Source organism: Neopsephotus bourkii, unplaced genomic scaffold (assembly GCF_033783945.1).
Source record: "Neopsephotus bourkii isolate Nb327-2 ecotype Australia unplaced genomic scaffold, CSIRO-AGI_Nbou_v1 NB_1624, whole genome shotgun sequence".
Taxonomy (NCBI): domain Eukaryota; kingdom Metazoa; phylum Chordata; class Aves; order Psittaciformes; family Psittacidae; genus Neopsephotus; species Neopsephotus bourkii.
Genome location: NW_026902099.1, coordinates 4,709,028 through 4,727,690, shown reverse-complemented (window position 1 = coordinate 4,727,690; position 18,663 = coordinate 4,709,028). Strand labels below are relative to the sequence as shown.

Genomic DNA, 18,663 nt, shown 5'->3' with positions numbered 1-18,663 from the left:
GAGGAGACTAGTTGATCCCAGGAAGAGTTCTTTCAGCAATGGATACTGGAGTTTACTAAATTGGGTGCAAGTTGACTCCACGTGTGGTTTGTTAGATTGGGATCCTGCAAGCAGCCCTCCAGCTGTTGAAGCAATTTTGATGCTGAAGGCTAAGTAGCCATAGCTTAATAGTGTTCTCCTAATCCCAAAGGGTCAGAGAAGGCTGTGCATGAGTGGCTTGTCTGTCCAGTATGACCACTCTGCAACCACAGAGGATAAACTGTCCGTGGGATACCAGGCAAATGACCATATGTATGACCATGTTTATAAACATCAGCTACTAAAAATCCATGCTGCAACAGAAGTCATGAAGTTAAATTCCTGTGCTCTCTGCTTCCTGAGTTTCTGAACTGTGTTAGCTTCTTGTGTTTAGACTTTTCTCTGAAACCTTAAGAGCTGGGAAAAATATGCATCTAAATAAGAGGGTTGTATTTCATCTACTGGAACTTTGTCCTGGTTTCAGCAGTAGCAGTTATTTTTCTCCTTCTTAATAGCTGGTGCAGTGCTGTGTTTTTGACTTTCAGCCTGGGAACAGTGCTGATAACACCTGTGTTTTTAGTTGTTGCTTAGTAATGTTTACTCTGACCAGGGACTTTCTGAGTCTCATGCTCTGCCAGGGAGGAGGGGAAGCCGGGAGGAAGCAGAGACAGGACACCTGACCCAAACTGACCAAAGAGGTATTCCATACCACAGCACGTCATGTATGAACTGGGGGCAGTTACCCAGAAGGGCTAGATCACTGCTCGGGTCAGGCTGGGTATTGGTCAGTGGGTGGTGAGCAGTTGTATTCTGTTCCCTTGTTATTTCCTTATCATTATTATTATTGGTGGCAGCAGTAGTGGTTTATGTTATACCTTAGTTACTGGACTGTTCTTATCTCAAACTGTGGGAGTTACGTTCTTTCAGTTCTCCTCCCCATCCCTCCGGGAGCTGGGTGGGGAGAGGAAGGTGGGGAGTGAGTGAACGGCTGCGTGGTTCTGGGTTGCCGGCTGAGCTTAAACCACGACAAACTTCAATAGAATTATTAAATACAGGAGTTGACAACACTGAAAAGGTTAGTCTAATTTAAGCAATGACTGATAGCCACACTAAGAAAAAGTCTCTAATCTGTGTGAAAATGATGCCGTCCTTGCAAGCAGTATAATGGCTTTTTATCCTTGATCTTGAAAAGGACAGACAGCAAAAAAATGTCATAACTGCAAAGGTTTCTGGGTCAAGAATGAGCCCATCTGAAAAGCTATTGCTAAGATTGTTCCAGAGCTGTTCCTTGTAAATTAAAAAAAAAAAATAATTGTATTTCTTTTGAAATTATGATAGAAAGTCTGTCTAAAGTGATGTTCCCTTATTGAGGCATGGGAGCAAACTGTTGAGTGATGGTGTCAGAAATGCTCACTGATGATGTGCAGTTAAAAAGTCACTTATTTTCACTGCCTACAAGAAATGAAATACTAACAGCAAAGTATAGATTAGAGATAAGAGATGATACCCCCTTTGCAAGTATCAGAGTTTATCTCCATCATACTGTTCTGTCCAGCTACATAAGATAGCATCATAATCGGAGATAAGACACCTCAGAATAACTAGTTTCAAAGAAACTCAGGTAACAGTAGCTGAACCGCTGGAAAGGTGGTTTGTTTCCTGTATGAGTATAAACACATGTGGTTGGCCAAAGCTGCAGTCTGTGGAAATTAACCTTGTGAAAGGAAAAGGTGTTGTAAGTTGCCTGAAGTTGTTTGTGAGATGATGCAAGCACCAAGAGACTGGTGGAGAAGCCTTCTGCAGTCTTGATGTAGAAGTGGGGAAGGTGTGTCATATCATGCAGAATAAGGGAAGGTGAGGACCTCTCACCCTTTTCTTCCCCATTAAATCACAGTAGTTAACAGCATGAGTTTGTTCTGTTGTGGTTTTTTTTTTTCTTAGGAAGCTGTTTGGAATCATTTTAATCAGGCTGGTTACAGGGTCCCAAGGAAGCATTTGCAGGTGCCAAGTACAGGTGGAGCCCTGTTTTCACGACTGGGACCAGAGATGTCCTGTCCAGAGACAAGTCTGGAAGCTAAACATTCTTGGGAAAGACACACAGAAAGGGAAGCAGCTTGTCCTGCTAACAGGTTTCTCAGGGGATGATTAAGGATCTGGGGGACAACCTAGATTGTGGCTATGATGATAAAATAGCAAGTGGGGGTGAACAAGTCTAAAATAGGAGGTGTTAGATATTCATGGGGAGGAAAGCCTGCTGCTTGCAGAATCTGATCACAGGCAGCAGCAGATTAGAGATGCAAATCATTCTTGAATCTGACAAATGAGAGTTCAAACAATTTGAAATCTATATATTTTAATGTTTTACTATTAATAACTTGAATTATGATGATGGTAAACTAGGCAAGGAAGGAGCCTGGAGGCATTAGCTCCAATTGTCATTTGGTACAGATTCTTGACTGCAGAGAACTCATTTAGACCAAGTGAGTCCCTGGCCTATGCAGCTTCAATTCATGATTTGCCATTGGAGGTACCAGGACTCAAGTTGCCATTTGTTTTCTTTCTTCTTCCTTACACCCCCCCTACACCCCTCCACCCACTGCTTCCTTATGTGCTGCTGCCATCCTGGGTCTAAAAAGCTGCTGTCCTAAGAATTACTGAACTTAAAAAGAAAAAATAGTGCTTTGTTCTATCTGAAAGCTTTGCAGCCTTGAGTCATATGGAGGGTAAAAAGCAATCCATCTTAAAGATTAGTGGGTTTTAAACCACTGAAATCAACATTTGACCTTAGAATTGGGAGGAGGATATTTATCATGATAACATGATTTAAAACCTAATTCCTACTAGCCTTGTATAATGTACACAGTATTTCACAAAGTGGTACAAGCACGAGTGGGAAAGCTCGTGAATTACCAGAAGAGCTGAGATTTAAGCACAGCTTGCTGTTTTTACAATGTTATTTATTTATCTGGAATAAACATTTCCTTTCCTACTGGAAAACAAGTTGGAAAGGATATAGAGGGTGTATGTATTTGTGAGTCTTGGCAGAGTTCTCCAGTGGCTTCATTGGCCAGGATTACACACAGGGCAATTATATCTAACCTTTGTTACATTAACACGAAGTGTTGTCTTCCTTCTCATTTCTTCAGATTTACTTGTGCAACTTCATGTTGCCCCTGTGGCAAGTCCTGTGGAATTTAAGATACCTCTGTTGATAGTTCTTCTCACACTGTTCATTTCTTGAGCTGCTCCACATATTTGAGCAACACAGTGTCCTCATCTGGAATAGCTGGGTCCTACCCTACTATCAGAACAAGTATCTCTATCGTATTCCTTCCACCCGCTCCTCAGAGTGATACCAGTCTTCTTCCTATGCTTGCTTTCTTCTGCTCAGGGAATACCCTTCATGATGTCCTCAGCAAAGCCACAACCCTGTACACCTTTAAAACTTCCCTGAGGATCTGCTTCTGTGATGCTTGCAAGAAACTAGCTAAGTAATCTGCTTACCTATTTCATTGATCTCATTAGTGACTCACTCCTTCCATGGTGCCTGCAAGAAACTTGTTGACCAAATCTACTTGATCTTAGTCTTTTTTTAATCACATAAAAATGTTGCTGGATTTTTCCCTGCATTGGCTGGGTGAATTCTAGGATAACTGGGTCACAGTCACCTTTTGGATGCTTGTATCCTTAGTTCTTTTTATTAAAAATATCCCCTCATCCTCCAACTGCTCACAAATAAAGAGGCTTTGGTCTTCACTTGGCTCTTCATGAGTTTAGCAGAGCACCAAGTATGTGTAGGAATCCACATACTTGGATCTGATTATCTGCTCTGTATTAATTTGGGAGCTACTCCAGCCACAGTCAGTGGTTTCTGCCTCTAGCAGGTGTTTGTTTCCACAGTTTGCAGGAATGTCTAAAACTCTGTTCTTAAGGAGCTAATCGCTTTCAGTGTGATCACTGACTGTTGTCATCCTATGCTATCTATGCATTTTTTACCTGATTTTCATGTTTGTAACTCCAAGAAAGTTCTGTAATGTATTTGAAGGTTTTCAGCTTGTTAATGCTCTTTAGCAAGCACAGATGTTATCCACACTTTAAACAGAGAATTTTGAGGTATTTTAATTTAACACAATTTTAATGTAATGGGTAAGAGTAACAAGTAAAAAACTTCTTTTCCTCATAAGAGAAGGTAGCAATCTGATTTTTTTTAATTTTTTTTTAATAGTTGTACTGTGTAGTGTCATGAAGCAGTACATAAAGGGATCATTTCTGTTCCTAGCCTACAGAACAGGCAGCACTTATTTGTGGCTTGTTGTGCTTGTCATGTCTTTCTAATGCGTAAAAAGCAGTGGGTTTCCCATTGGTGCAAATGGTGGTGTTTGTATTTAGTGTCCTCTTCAGCGGGGCATCTCCATCTGCATGAAGTAAAGAACATGCTGTGTGTCAGCAGGATGTGTGGGCTGGAGTGTGAGACGTACCCCTGTTCGCTTGTTACCAGCATTTCACAAGGGAATGGCTATATCTGCATCCTAATTTGATACCAGTTTTGTGGCATTATCATCTAGCAAGGTAAGGGTCACATAGGTGATTAGTATTGCTAGACACAATGGCAGTGTTCCTCTAATTAGTAAAGACTTCAGTTTGTTCAGTTTGAATCCCTGTATTCCCTACGAGCCTTGCCTTGGAGGCTGAGGCTGGAGCTGCACAAATAGAGCTAATCTTCCGTTACTTTTCCTGCCACATGGGGAAGGGTTACCTGGGGATGAGTCCTGAATGTTATCACAAGCGTTAGTAATTTACCAGGTGGAAAACAAGGAAACTGTCTCTGAATACTCAGAGTTACTGCTGACTAGCTCTCCCGGTGGCAGTCCCTGTATTGAGCGTGAAAATGGGCAAAGGAAGGAAAAAGAGCTCCCAAGAGAATACAGGTTTCTCCAGCAAACTAGCTGAGATCTTTGAAGTAGAACATGCCATCAACGCGGACTTTCTCTTTTCCTCTTCTAGCTCAGCTTATGATACCAAAACAAGACAGAAGGTGGCAGTAAAAAAGCTTTCAAGACCTTTTCAATCGCTTATTCATGCGCGGAGGACCTACAGGGAGCTTAGGTTGCTTAAGCACATGAAGCATGAGAACGTAAGTGGAGAGTGACTTCCTTCCCTTTAGATTTTCATGACAATGAAATTTGCAATATAGGCTTAATTTCAGTTAGGTACAATCTTTATTAAAAAGTATATGCAGTTCTCTAGCTACCCAAGATACCATAAGCCATCTTATGTGAAGTCACTGGACTTTAGAGACTTCCTTAGAGACTTTCAGTAAAAGGCTGCCTTTCTATGTATCTAAATTGGTCTTGAAGATGCAGCTGATGAAATCCAAAACAAGTGATCCCAACTTCCCTAATAAAGTAATGTTCTGCTTGCTGCTGCTGGATGCTCTTGAAGTACCAGTCCAGGAAAAAAATAACTTGAGCCTGCTTTTGCTGAATTTGGATTCTCTTGAGAAATTAAGGGCAGATACTGTCATTGACATTAACAGCAGTGTAATATTTAGATGAACAATAGTAGAACTTCAGGACCCAAATAATTCAGTATTACTCTATGTGGCAAACAGTTGATTTCTGTGGGAGTATCCATCTGCTTAAAAATAACTTGATGAATTAAAGCCCTAATAAAATAAAGTGGGTGGAAAAGTAACCTGGAGAAAGGATGCTAAGAAAGCTAAATAACAACAGAATGAGAAACCCCATGAAACAGTGCATGATTTTAAATATACAAGTGTATAAACTATGAGTCAGCTTTTTTGTAATGAGGTATGACTTTTTCTGCCTTTATTTCTGACTGTCTAGAGTCTTGTTGTAATTACTTATACTAATTAATATAATTTTCTGTTGGTCACGGAGGTAGCTGAGGCTCTACCTGTACAGACCGCCTATATAGTTGTACTAAGTTTTCAAGACAACAGAATGTCATATTTTTGCCAGTTTCATCCTCAAAATGCCAAACACTCTCAGTACTCGTTCCATGTTGCTTTAGAGATGTCTAAAAATAAACTGCTGATTCCCTTCTCTTTCAGGTTATAGGATTGCTGGATGTTTTTACACCTGCAACATCAATAGAAAATTTTAATGAAGTGTAAGTAAAATTGTAAAGTCATTCTGGCTAGTTAGTAAGTACCACTCTGGTGTTTAAAAAAGAAGCATGAACTGTTCTAATGGACTTGCAGCCACAGATGGCTTTGGGTGAAGAACCCCAGTAAATCAATTTGCAACTTTTCCACTGAAGAGGAGGCAGGAGGATGGGACTCGTACTTTCTTGAATGATAGTTAATAAGATTATAGGTATATGATAAGTGGTTTGATGCTGCTTGCCACTAAACTTAAAACTTTTTCAATTCAATTATATATGAGCTGTAGATTATTTTTTCACAGCTAGGTGGGATAGTTTGGGAATGCAGGAAAGTATCTCTTGGTTAACTGAGACAAGGTAAATTTAGGCTAGATTTCTGACTAACCGAAGGCTAGGTGTATCTTCATGTTACATGTACAATTTATGCTGAGTTCCTCTTGGTTTACATCCTTTATAAGCACTTAGGTAACCAAGTTAGCAGAAAAAATAGTATCTAATATGTTTTTGTCTCCATGGAAATTAGTGCCAAACACCTTTGACTCTGGGGCAAAACTGCACAAATAGAAAGTGGGTATGATAGATGCATGCTTGTATCCCAGCACTGCTTTTGGAAAAGAGTCAACATTTCTGCAAAATTTGTCAAAAAATAAAGCTTACAGGAGGGCTTGAGAGGGAAGTTACAAAAGCCACTCTTTATTTCAGCCAATTATATGTTCATCTCCATCATCAGATATTCCAGGGCCCTGCAGATGCTGTAGTTTTAGTGTCGCAGGCTCCTGGTTTGATACTGGGTGAGGCTTTCTATTAATCTCAAAATATGATGTATTCTCCCCTCACTGAACTGCTGTAGTGTGTCCCAGGGAAAACAGAGATACAAGTTTTTAATGTACTGTAATGATTTTTCTTTTTCGTTATATTAAATCTCATAGCTGTGATTCCATTATTGACTGTCTTAGCTGATTTAAGTGGCATGCACTATGGTGTGTGTTGGTAGAACATGGAAAAGGAGCCTTCATGGGTGTATGTAGTTGCTCTAGATGTGCTGCTTTTAGGATTTACATTCTGCCATTTGTAAATGAGGTGTGTTTCTTTTTCTTCTGCTCTGTGTTTTATTTTCACAGGTATCTTGTGACAAATTTAATGGGTGCTGACCTGAATAACATTGTGAAGTGCCAGAAGTTAACAGATGACCATATACAGTTTCTCATTTATCAGTTACTTCGAGGTCTTAAGGTAACTGGCTGTATGCAAGAGTTTTAGAGTGGGCACCCAAAATGTTGTAGTAATGACTGATTTGTTGCAGTGACAGTACTTAAACACTTTTTTTTATGTCTTAAGAGTTGCAGATAACAGCAGTCATTGCAGAAATTATCAGATCATTTTTATAACCAGAAATAAACCCCAAGCCTGCCAGTGTTTATGTGCATAACACATGTGAATACTCCCCTTGAACATTAACTTTAGATCTGTCTATTTAATTATTATTGGAGGAGAATCATTTGCTATATAGTGTCTCCAGTGAACATGTTGTGTAGCACACAGTGTGTGTTTTAGACACTTCACCTGTCACAAGAAGGTAGTGCAAAAGCATTCTGAAGAATGTGAACTTGATAAAGAACAATATGGCAAGTAACTCACATTTGTGCTTTGAAAGACATGAGCCAGTTTGAAAAACTACAGCTCTAATTTTGGTAGGGAGCATCACATGGATGAAGAGATAACCAAGTTAGCTGGGTTCTTTGAGAAATTTCTGGAAGGAGAAGTGTATCTTAGCAATGTAAAGTGTTGCACACAGTCACCTAGGATTTAAGCTGCTCATGAGTTCATTGTTTCCTTTAATTGTATCAGTTAAAAGGTATACAATCACGTAACAAAGGCAATTGGCAATGAAACTGTTGCAAAATTTTCTTCCAAAAGAATGAAAATAGTTGTATTTTTTCTGACATTAAATATTAAACTGTCTGTAAAGAGCAGAAGATGTAGGAAATGTTTTCCATTACTAGGTGATAAGCATTTCATTGGACCAGTGTTGATTTTCACAGGAATAAACAAAAAGAAAAAGAGGCTGGTCAGCTGCTTTAGTAGCTAACTTAACAGTAATTGATATTTTAAACATGGAAAATAACTGCATGTTTGAAAGCAAGCCATGGTAAATACTGGCTCTGAAATATACTTGTTATAGGATTTCCAGCAAGTCACCTTGTGCCTGAGACAGTAATTCTTATTCATGCATGAAGGTTCTGTCAACTGAAGTGCAGATCTTAGTGAATAAAAATTGCAGAACTGAGCCCTTAATTGCTTTGTCTCATTTACTTAAGTTAATAGCTTAATTAGGAAGATGGATTCTGGAGTTAATTATCCATCTTTGGAATTTTGAATATAAGGCTGTATTGTGTCAGAGCTAAATAATAGTAAGAGTTGTGCTCCAAAGTGAATGTTAATTTCTGTCTCTTATTTCCAATGGGGGAGGTTGATGGTGGCTCACCTCTTCTGGAATTGAAATTCTCATGTCTCATTAGTTGAAGAACATTTGATCATATATAACTCCTCACTTACATCTATGCTATAGTCATTACAACATGTATTTGCATACCTGAATAAGCTTTGGACTTGCTGGTAGGTGTGTTCAGCAGTACCGAGCACAGGCTTCATGCCCTGCAGAAGCTGTCTGAGCAGATGAAGGGTTAGTGTAGAGCTGCATAGGTTGGCAGGCTGCTGACTGGCTGGTGGAGGATTGCTTGTGGCACTAAGAGGAGCTGTTGTCATCATCTCAACAGAGCAGGGAGACAGCTCCTTCTGTTGCAAGTGATGGTTTGGTTTCCTCTTCATTCAGCTGCTCTTGGCTGTTGTGAGGACTGCTCAGGGGTGGCCCTGCTTTTCTGATAAACAGTGCAGAGGTCTGGAACAAGAAGAATGCACTGGTGTTTTCTTTGGGTTTTCAAAGTAGATATCTCTGCTACTAAATAAAGGTGAATTCAGCTCAAGAGAATAGAAAAGAAGGCTTTCAAAGTCTTGCTGACCCTGGTCAGTAAGGTCATAGATAAACTTGCTGTTAATCCTAACAAGTGAATGATAGATAGGCAGTTACAGAGTAAGCTTTTCTCAATCTTAAAGTTTTAAAGTTTTATGTAGAATAGCAGAGGCACTAAATAGAAAAATAGAATAGTTATGGTTGGAAAGAACCTTAAGATCATCTAGTTTCAGCCCCCCTGCCATGGGCAGGGACACCTCACAGTAAACCATCTAACCCAAGGCTTTGTCCAGCCTGGCCTTGAACACCGCCAGGGATGGAGCATTCATACCTTCCTTGGGCAGCCCATTCCAGTGCCTTACCACCCTTACAATAAAGAACTTCCTCCTTACATCCAATCTAAACTTCCTCTGTTAAAGTTTTAGCCCATTACTCCTGGTCCTATCACTACAGTCCCTAATGAGGATACCCTCCCTAGCATCCCTATAGGCCCCCTTCAGATACTGGAAGGCTGCTATGAGGTCTCCACGCAGCCTTCTCTTCTCCAGGCTGAACAGCCTCAACTTTCTCAGCCTGTCTTCATACGGGAGGTGCTCCAGCCCCCTGATCATCCTCAGGGCCCTCCTCTGGACTTGTTCCAACAGTTCCATGTCCTTTTTATGTTGAGGACACCAGAATAGCCACTGGAATACTGCTTTGGGTCCCAGCTTTTAAAGTGGACCTGAAGTAATGCTGTGGCTTAGATAGGTATTTTGGTCACTAATCTGTTGCAGGGTGGATATATCACCCACATCAGCATTCACAGTAAGTATTAAGGTGACTTAATATCACCTAGAGGTCAACCATACTGCTCCCCAGCCACTGACTTCACTAAGTTGCTGCCTGATCAACATGGACATCCAGATAAGACTGGAAAAATTCCAAATTGGTGTGAAACTTTCAACAGAAGAATCACTGCAAGTGCTATCTTTTATGGTAGAATCTAGTCTTCATGGTTACTTTTCTTCAAATGTCCAGCTCTGCATAAGATAAAACAAGGAGGTTTTGAAGTTTATCATACCCTTTTGATCTGAAAATGTAGTGACATGAGTCTTCTCTGTATGTAAAACAGTCTGGGTCAGAAGTGAAAAGATAAGAAAAGTGGCTTACACTTTTCTGCACCTCTTACTTCAAATCTTACCTTTTTATTCCCTTTGTTTCACAGTATATTCACTCAGCTGGAATCATCCACCGGGTGAGTTCACTCATTGCGATAAGAATGAATGGAGTGTGTCCCTCTGTGCATCAAACATGTTACTAAGACATAGTTATAATATACTTTAAAGGGTTAAAATCATACTTGACTAACTCCTTCTGCTGTGCTACAGGACCTGAAGCCCAGTAACCTAGCTGTAAATGAAGACTGTGAATTGAGGGTAGGTATCATGTTGTAATGAAGAATGTTGTAAAAGCTTTCAAGATAAGAGTTTCTGAGAAAACATTAGCAACTGGTTTTATTTCTGGTTCCATTAATTTCAGATGTTTGCTACTCTTGCTGTCTTGGCATAGAAAACCCACTTCCATGAGCACGTGTTTTCTCCCAAATGTTAATTTAGTATGAATGCAAATATCTTCATGTCTAGTTCCTCGCAGATGGTACCTAGGCTAATAATTTGTCACATGAGTAAATACTGAGTATATTTGAAAGTTTGACCTGTGATATGTATCTGCATCTGCCATGCTTAGATGAAGCCTTGCAACAGCTTTCATTTTTATATTCATAGTATATACAAGCTAAATTAAATAACAATATGGAAACAGATACCAGTATTACCAGTTACGTTACCTGTTACAGGCAAAACCTCAACCAAAAAAACTCTGTAATCCACACTTCTCAAATGCTGTTTTAATGTACACAGGTATCTAAATACATATCTTTGTGTAGCTGCATTATATGGCATTATATAATAAGGATGGGACTCTGGAGAAGGAAAAGATGTCTTTAGCTTTCTAATCCTTTAAGCCTAAGTGAGAAGTTTAGCATTTCTCCATGACAGCCGGAAACTTCTTTATCCCTGTAACTGAGACTGATGTATTCACTTTATTCCAGCTGTGAGGGAGTATTTGGAGTACAAGAAAAGATTCCAAATACTACAGATCAGCAAAAATACACAGCAGTGAATTAAGAGCAGTGCAGTTTGGTCCTCACAGTAATCTGGATCTGTGGTGGGAAATTATAGTTCCTGTTTGGTTTAGTGGCATATGCAGATGCTCAGCAATTTTCATGATTATCCCTTTAATGTCTTCATGCATGTGTGTTCAGCATCTGTGAAATTTTATGGGTCATCTGATTCTGATCATGCACTCTAAAATGTGTGCTGTGTTTTCATACACAGTGAAGGAGACTTTTAATCTTTGGGGGGGGGGGTTCTATTATTATGGTACCTGTGCACCTCCCTGCCTAGCATTTGTTGTGCTGCTCTTTGCCTTATTTGTATTTATAGCTTTACTTCCTCTGATACCAAATTACTTTCTAATAGAAAAAACTAGTGTACAAACAAAAAGGAAACAGAAGCAAGAAGGAAAATGCATGTGTACACAGTTGATAGGAGGAATCAGCTATGATAGCTATTAAAGAAAAATATTACTGAAACCCTTATAAAAATAAAGGCAGTAATGTTTCAGTTTCCTTGCCTTGTTTGCCTCATGCTTTTATTTTTGCTTTCTTAAGAAATAAATAATGCTTTTAAAATATATTAGAAGATGTTAATGCATTATTTATTTTTCTTTAGGCTTTCTTTAAATTGGATTATAACTGAGGAATTTTGAATGATAGTTTGAAAGTTTTCTTACTCCCAATGAAAACGATTAGCCATCAGCTTATCTCATCACAGGAGGTTGCCACTGATCTTCATTCACATTTCTATTTGAAGAGATGCTAACTAGCTCAGATGACTGACTTAACAGCACTGAGGCTCAGATGGTACCCTTTCTAACAGCCTGTCTTAGTGTTACGGGTACGTTTTAGCTCCATAATTAGTGGGGCACAGACTAATAAAAAAGCAGAAAGCAAAGAAATGAGCAGGAAAATTTTAATTAAAATAAGTTCCCATCAATATAAACTTAGCAAAGGAGAGCATATGGAGAGAAATGTTTTGCTACCAAACCTGTGAGTAATATGTGTACCTAAACAGAGCTCCTTTGTTTTTTCGGTGGGGGAGTTCTGCCAAAAACAGATTGTATGTGATTTAAATCTACCTTGTTACACAGGATGCATGTTTCTTTCCTAGCAGCACTGGAATGATGCGTTATTTGAGCAAATGCTTAGGCATGAGAGGGAAGCAACAGAAATTCTGCAAATTTGTGATCAGCTCATGTGGTCTTTAAATGTTTAAATGGCCAGCGGTGCTTGCCATTTTGCACAGCCATTCCCATTCTTAGTGCTGCATTTCTTACAGCAGCAGTGCTGATTTTTTAGCAAATAGATGTCAGTGGAAAATTGAATTTGAGGCAAAATGTGAAGTTTGCCTTAGAGGACAAAGGGCCAGGCTCATCGCAGTGGAAGCAACTTTATGCAGACCCGTAGGCTGCAAAGGTGCAGCAGGGAGAACAGATGATCTCGTCTGCAGAGTGCTGCTGGTTTACTTCACTGATAGCAAGGGACCATGGATAAACTCAGAAGTGAGTAACAGGGAAAGTCAGTACCTGTAACAAAAGTGAAAAAGGATTTTTAAAATCATTATTCATTTTACTGTATTTTTATTCTGTAGATTTTAGACTTTGGTTTAGCTCGACAAACTGATGATGAAATGACCGGATATGTTGCAACAAGGTGGTACAGAGCTCCAGAAATCATGTTAAATTGGATGCACTACAATCAGACAGGTAAACTTTGAAGGCGTACATTTTGCTCCAGCTGGATATAGTGATAGTTTTAAACCGAGAGGCAACTCTGTTTAAGAGTCTCTTCAATTCATCATACACATTTCTCTCTCTGTTTCTTGGCAGTTGATATCTGGTCGGTTGGATGCATCATGGCAGAGTTATTGAAAGGGAAGGCCCTATTTCCAGGAAACGATTGTATCCTTAGCAATAAAACTTCAAATGCAGCTATAACAATACTTTCTAATTTTGGGGTTTTTTTTTCTGATTACTTCAGTGTTTCTGTGGAAATGTTTTTGAGCTAACAAACTGAAGAAGTAAACCTTTTTTGCTAATCTTTCAGTTTGAAGTATATGACAGCTGACTATGAGACCCACTGGTAGGAAAAAAACCCACAGTAACAGATGTTCTAAACAACGAGTTACATTTATTCTTTGTTGTGTATCTGTATTTAAACAATAACCTAGTTACAACAGAGCAGATTTCTTCCACGTGTGTATCTTACTGAAATAACATAACCTTAAAGCTGCAGCTGAGTAAAGGCAGTATTTTTTGATCAGCTAATGTAGTTTCTCAGTACTGTGAAAACCTGCAAAAAGCAAATACTTCTGTTAAAACTAAGCCGTTGCCAGGCACAAAACTACATGACATCACAATTGCCTGGAAAACTGTTAAGAGAGCTGAGAGACCAGGTCTCCCTTCTTGCCTTTCTACTGTGCTCAGCATCATTAGGCTATATTGTAACCACAGGCATTGTCCAGATGTTCATCATCTGGATGACTGTGCTTCAGACTGATTATATTATTCCGACTGGTATTTGGAAAAAAACATGCATTTAGTTTTCAAGAAAAAAGATTTTTATTTTTTTTCTGTTTAAAAATATTGTTTGCAATTATATGATTACATCCATTTCAATAAAGCTGTAATATAACCTCGAGTCTCTAGGAGTGTAATACATCTTACAGGTCATTTAGGGCAATGAAAAATACTTATTTTCAAAGTTCTAATCTTGACAATGATACAAAACAGATTTTTAAAGCTACCAGATGAGAATTTGCTACTTGCCAGCCCTCAGATTAGTAACAGCCCTATGTGCTGTATTGTGTTAGACTGTTCCTCAGAACAGGTATCCGAAACATACATGTGCTATTAAAATTAAGCTTAAGAATATGCTAAATTGGAAACTAGAACAGGAAGGCAATATCTTGCACATACCTTTCTCATGTACAAGCACACGTCAAGGATTCATACAATGCAGTAAAGAGTTTGATACTCCAGGACTAGGCTTAAGTAGGTATGAATTGGTATCCTTGCATGGACCAGGATGGCATTGTCTCACTGAATAGCTTTAAACAAGTATCTGCATAAAAGGTCATTAATTGTTTAAACCCAGAGGGACCATGTGCTGTTTATTTCCCTGAAATACTGCAGATATTGATCAACTAAAGAGAATAATGGAAGTTGTGGGCACACCCAGTTCTGAACTTCTGAAGAAGATCTCATCAGAACATGTGAGTTCAGTTATCTGGCTTTCTAGCATTCTTTTCTCTAACTGACATCATGTATCACTGATGGCGTTACACAGATTCTCTGATTTGGAAATGAGCAAACACGAAAATTATCTCTATTTATTGCTGCTAGAATGCCACGATTAAAAAACTCCCATTCTTTTTAAAGGTATCCAAATGCCTCGACTCTCAGCTGGATTACTTTAGATACTTGTTCTCATGTGCTCAGTGTTCAAAAGGAGTTTTGCAATTGGTCCTGGTGAACTTTTAGTTCGCTGCTATACTTGTAATTAAAAAAATAATCAAATTTGTTCTCACCTCAGAGCATTATATTGTTATTAAATCTGATGTCTCTAACTTTTATGCTTTCCATTGCTGTGAAGGATCTAAATAGGAATATTTAGGAAGATTGGAATCAAATAGCATGTGTTTATGTTCTTCATGAGTGCACTTATTTGGATCCCTAATTTGATTTGTATTTATTGATTTCGTTGAATCTCCTATGCGGTCCACTTTCATGATAACATCTATAGCTAACAGTGTGATTTTTAACTTTCCATGTGCCTTCTTTAAAATAGTAACCTGGTAAATGAACGTTTTCCACTTCGTTTCTCTGCTAAAGCTACACTTGGAGAATTCACTTTATGCAGTAACTGTGGCTGTCCAGCTGAGGAATGAGATGTGGTATTGACTGATAAAGGCAGGTGGTGGGCACATGTAAAAATTCAGATAAACAGCAGCACACAGATGCCTTCTCACCTGAAGCTGTTTTCTTAAACCTTTCTGCATACAGCTCACTCTAATACCAATGGCTGGTTTTCAGCTTGTGTGTATATTGGTGGGTTTCCTTTGAACTTGCTAATGAATGCACTAATGGATTAAATAATCAGGACCAGCAGGAGAACCAAAGCAACACTATGTCTGGAAAGCCCAAGCGTAACAAAACCTCACCAGCACAGGTCAACACACAACCCCAGAGTCTGTGGGTAGGCAGCACCTGGGAATGGCCGGGGCAGAAGATCCTATGTTTTTTCCAGTAACATGTTCAGAGTGGTGCATCCAACTGTGTGATTTACCCACCACTAGTCAGTTTCTGAGTTTTTCAGTTGAGATTAAGCAGCTTAAATATTTACTGGAGATAGTCTGCTTTTGGTGAGCTACAGGAATCCCAGAGCTGTTTTACTGGGGCTAATTTATACCTTTAGAGTATGGGAAGAACACAGAAACCAGGTTAATGAATGGGAGTGCTGCTAGGTCACCTCTGGGCTGCTCCTGCCTGCTTAGAGGAGCAGTGTCAACGAGATATATACCTTTCTTGGAGGTACTTGCCTCTTGCAAGGGAGTGTATTCTGTTCCTTTGTTCTAGTTCTTTACCACCTATTTTAGTCTTACTGCTTAAATATTTCTTAATGCAGCTTCCCATCCCAGACAATTTTTTCCATTCCTGTAACAGCAAGGTCAGAGGTTTTCTGTAATGCCAAGCCTATTTTCAGTTATAGTAGAGGATTAAAGAATTGAAAACTGTAAGATCAACCTCATGGGATGTTTCAGCGCAAGTTACTGAGCTGTTTTGTCAGTTTTTCATGTTAATGGGGGTTTAAATGGTGATTGCATTTCACTGGGGTTTTTTTTAAGGATTAAGTTTTGTTAAAAGACTAACTGGGATTTTTATAGATTTGGGGACAGCCATTTGCCTCTTTAACTGTTCCATTTCAGAATTCCCTGTTCTGTCTCATCCCAGCATTCAACCTTTCCTCTTGCTGACCTGTCTACCATAGCCCAGAGATTCATGGCTTGTGTAATGTCAGGCTCCACACTGACATTTGTGGGTCTGATCTGTGGGTAGGCTTTTCCTAGCTGAGTTTGGATGAGCCTTTCACAACCACAGTGACAAAGCACACTATAAATTGTGTTAAACATCCAAAGATCTGTGTCCTGGGAGTGTCAGGATTTGTTTTTTAGTTACTGAAGCTGCTGTTCAACAGAGGAGAGAGAAAAGGGTGCAGATTGGATTATATCACGTTGCTGAGGGTAACTAAAAGATGAGTTAGGTTGCAGTTTCTGCATGAACCTTACAGGAAGCCTTATGTTTTCCCTGGGGTTATATTGCAGTGAGCCAGTAAGGGCAGGTGAAAAGATAAGTGCTAACACAAATACACACACAGTGTGAAAGATACCTGTTTAAAACTCTGTTGCTTATTGTGCAATATACAGGAGTGACTGTTTAAAGCAAAGTCATATGTTATGGTTTTACGTAAACAAGGATTCCCATATAAGAAACATCCTAAAAATTACATCTGTTATTTTAGAGTTGATATGGTTACTGCTGAGCAAAATCTAACATCTGTGCATGTGGTTTGTATATCAATCTGTTCCTAGGCAAGAAAATACATTGAATCTCTTCCACATATGCCTCAGCAGGATTTAAAGGCAGTATTTCGTGGTGCCAATCCATTAGGTAAGAAAGACTGACATAGACTAAATCTTTCACTAACATAAGAACTCAAGCCTTCCTTTGCTATATGATCCCATATAGTAATGATCAGGCCAGTGAGAAGAACATTGCTTAACCTTTCGTCCCGAGACTGCTTTCTCTTCATAAAGCCTGTGCCTTTTGTTTCTGGTGGAGATTACGGGAACCTCCTAAACAAAACCAGTCTGTGGATGAAAAGCAAAAGCCGGTTACATATAGGAGGAATAAATAAAAATACCATGGAGTCTAGACTGGAGACATCACTTCTGGCTCAGGAAGGCCATGAGCTGAATTGCTGACAAACAGAAGAATATACCGGGAAGTATAGCTGTTTGAATGACCCTTTTGAGTATTATTTCCTAGGAATACATTACCCATTGTTGGACACAGGATATGAGGCTGGGCAGGCTTTTTGTCTGATTCTGGGCAATTGTTTTTATACATACTGCATATGAAGGCAAATTCATGACAGTGATTATATGAAAGCACTAAAAATCATTTTTATATAATATTTAAGTACTAATTACGAACTTCCCATACAAACCAAATTTTGGCCTTACACATTTCTCTCATTTCTGTTATTCTGCAACTGTCAACTTCAAACATATTTTCTTTATGATGGATCCTGTAAAGTTGCTTTGGGGTTTTCATCTGATTTCATTGGTGCAGCTTATTGAAAGTATAATCTCAGAATCACAGTTTTAAGTTACTTAAGTTTGCACTGATCAGGATCAAGTTAAGCACATGATGCACAACGCAGGATATCTAAGCACACAGAGATCTTTTCAGAATGAAGGCCTTGGATGTTTGAAGAGCTGAATCAGATATCAAACAGACTATAATGAACCTTTGTGCATACCACAAGCAAACCAGAAACTTCCTTCACCTCTGAAAATTGTACTCATGGTATAACATCTTCAAAACTTATTTGTTACATTGCCTAAATTTTATGGGTTTGCTGGTAATGTTAACTGTGTTTCAGGTGAGTGAGAATAGGTTGTCTGTGCACAGTTGCCTTCCCTTTTATTTCCGGATGGTCTCTTCTGGCTTCAAACCGTGTTTCTCTTTTTCCCTTAGCTGTAGATCTTCTTGAGAAGATGCTTATATTAGACAGCGATAAGAGAATTACTGCCTCAGAAGCACTTGCACATCCATACTTTGTACAGTATCATGATCCAGATGATGAACCTGAGGCTGAGCTGTATGATGAGTCAATAGAGAATAAGGAGCGAAACATAGATGAATGGAAAGGTAACAGGTTTACATGTCAGTTAATGCATGCAGTAGAACAAAACCTTAAATAACAGTTTGCTCTGTTTCTAGCCAAAGCAATTTGAATTCTTAAGCCTCAGGGTAAAAAAAAGATAAATCCATGTGTACTTGTGGCAGTGGAGAGGTGGAAAGGGTTGTGTTTCTGGATTTTGCTCCCTCCCTTTCTCTCCCACCTTCTATCATCTCCTCACTAGGGTCCCATAGCAGGTTTAAGCTTAACTAAAAGCTGATGTTAGTCACCGTGTCACCACATATGCTGTCTTGCTTTTAGTTTCCTGATCAGATCTTCAGCTGAAGTGTCCTAGGGCAAGTGGCACTATTTGAGATTCTGGTCTAGCTTTGTTGAGAACCAGAAATTACTGCTTTCCACATAGATGTGTATTTTGTTGATCATTTGTTAGATAGCCAGGTAGTTGGGATTAACAGATAAACCA

At 39.2% G+C, this 18,663-nt stretch overlaps 1 protein-coding gene across 1 annotated transcript in view; it reads left to right on the top strand.

Moving 5' to 3' along the window:
• MAPK11 (mitogen-activated protein kinase 11) overlaps window positions 1-18,663 on the top strand; it is a 31,282-nt gene that overhangs the window by 9,163 nt on the left and 3,456 nt on the right. The window contains exons 2-11 of the mRNA XM_061372954.1: window positions 5,023-5,152; window positions 6,092-6,150; window positions 7,266-7,377; window positions 10,320-10,349; window positions 10,483-10,530; window positions 12,865-12,979; window positions 13,103-13,174; window positions 14,408-14,487; window positions 16,864-16,942; window positions 18,035-18,208. Coding sequence (XP_061228938.1) covers window positions 5,023-5,152; window positions 6,092-6,150; window positions 7,266-7,377; window positions 10,320-10,349; window positions 10,483-10,530; window positions 12,865-12,979; window positions 13,103-13,174; window positions 14,408-14,487; window positions 16,864-16,942; window positions 18,035-18,208 — 899 coding nt within the window. The remainder of the gene's footprint in view (window positions 1-5,022; window positions 5,153-6,091; window positions 6,151-7,265; window positions 7,378-10,319; window positions 10,350-10,482; window positions 10,531-12,864; window positions 12,980-13,102; window positions 13,175-14,407; window positions 14,488-16,863; window positions 16,943-18,034; window positions 18,209-18,663) is intronic.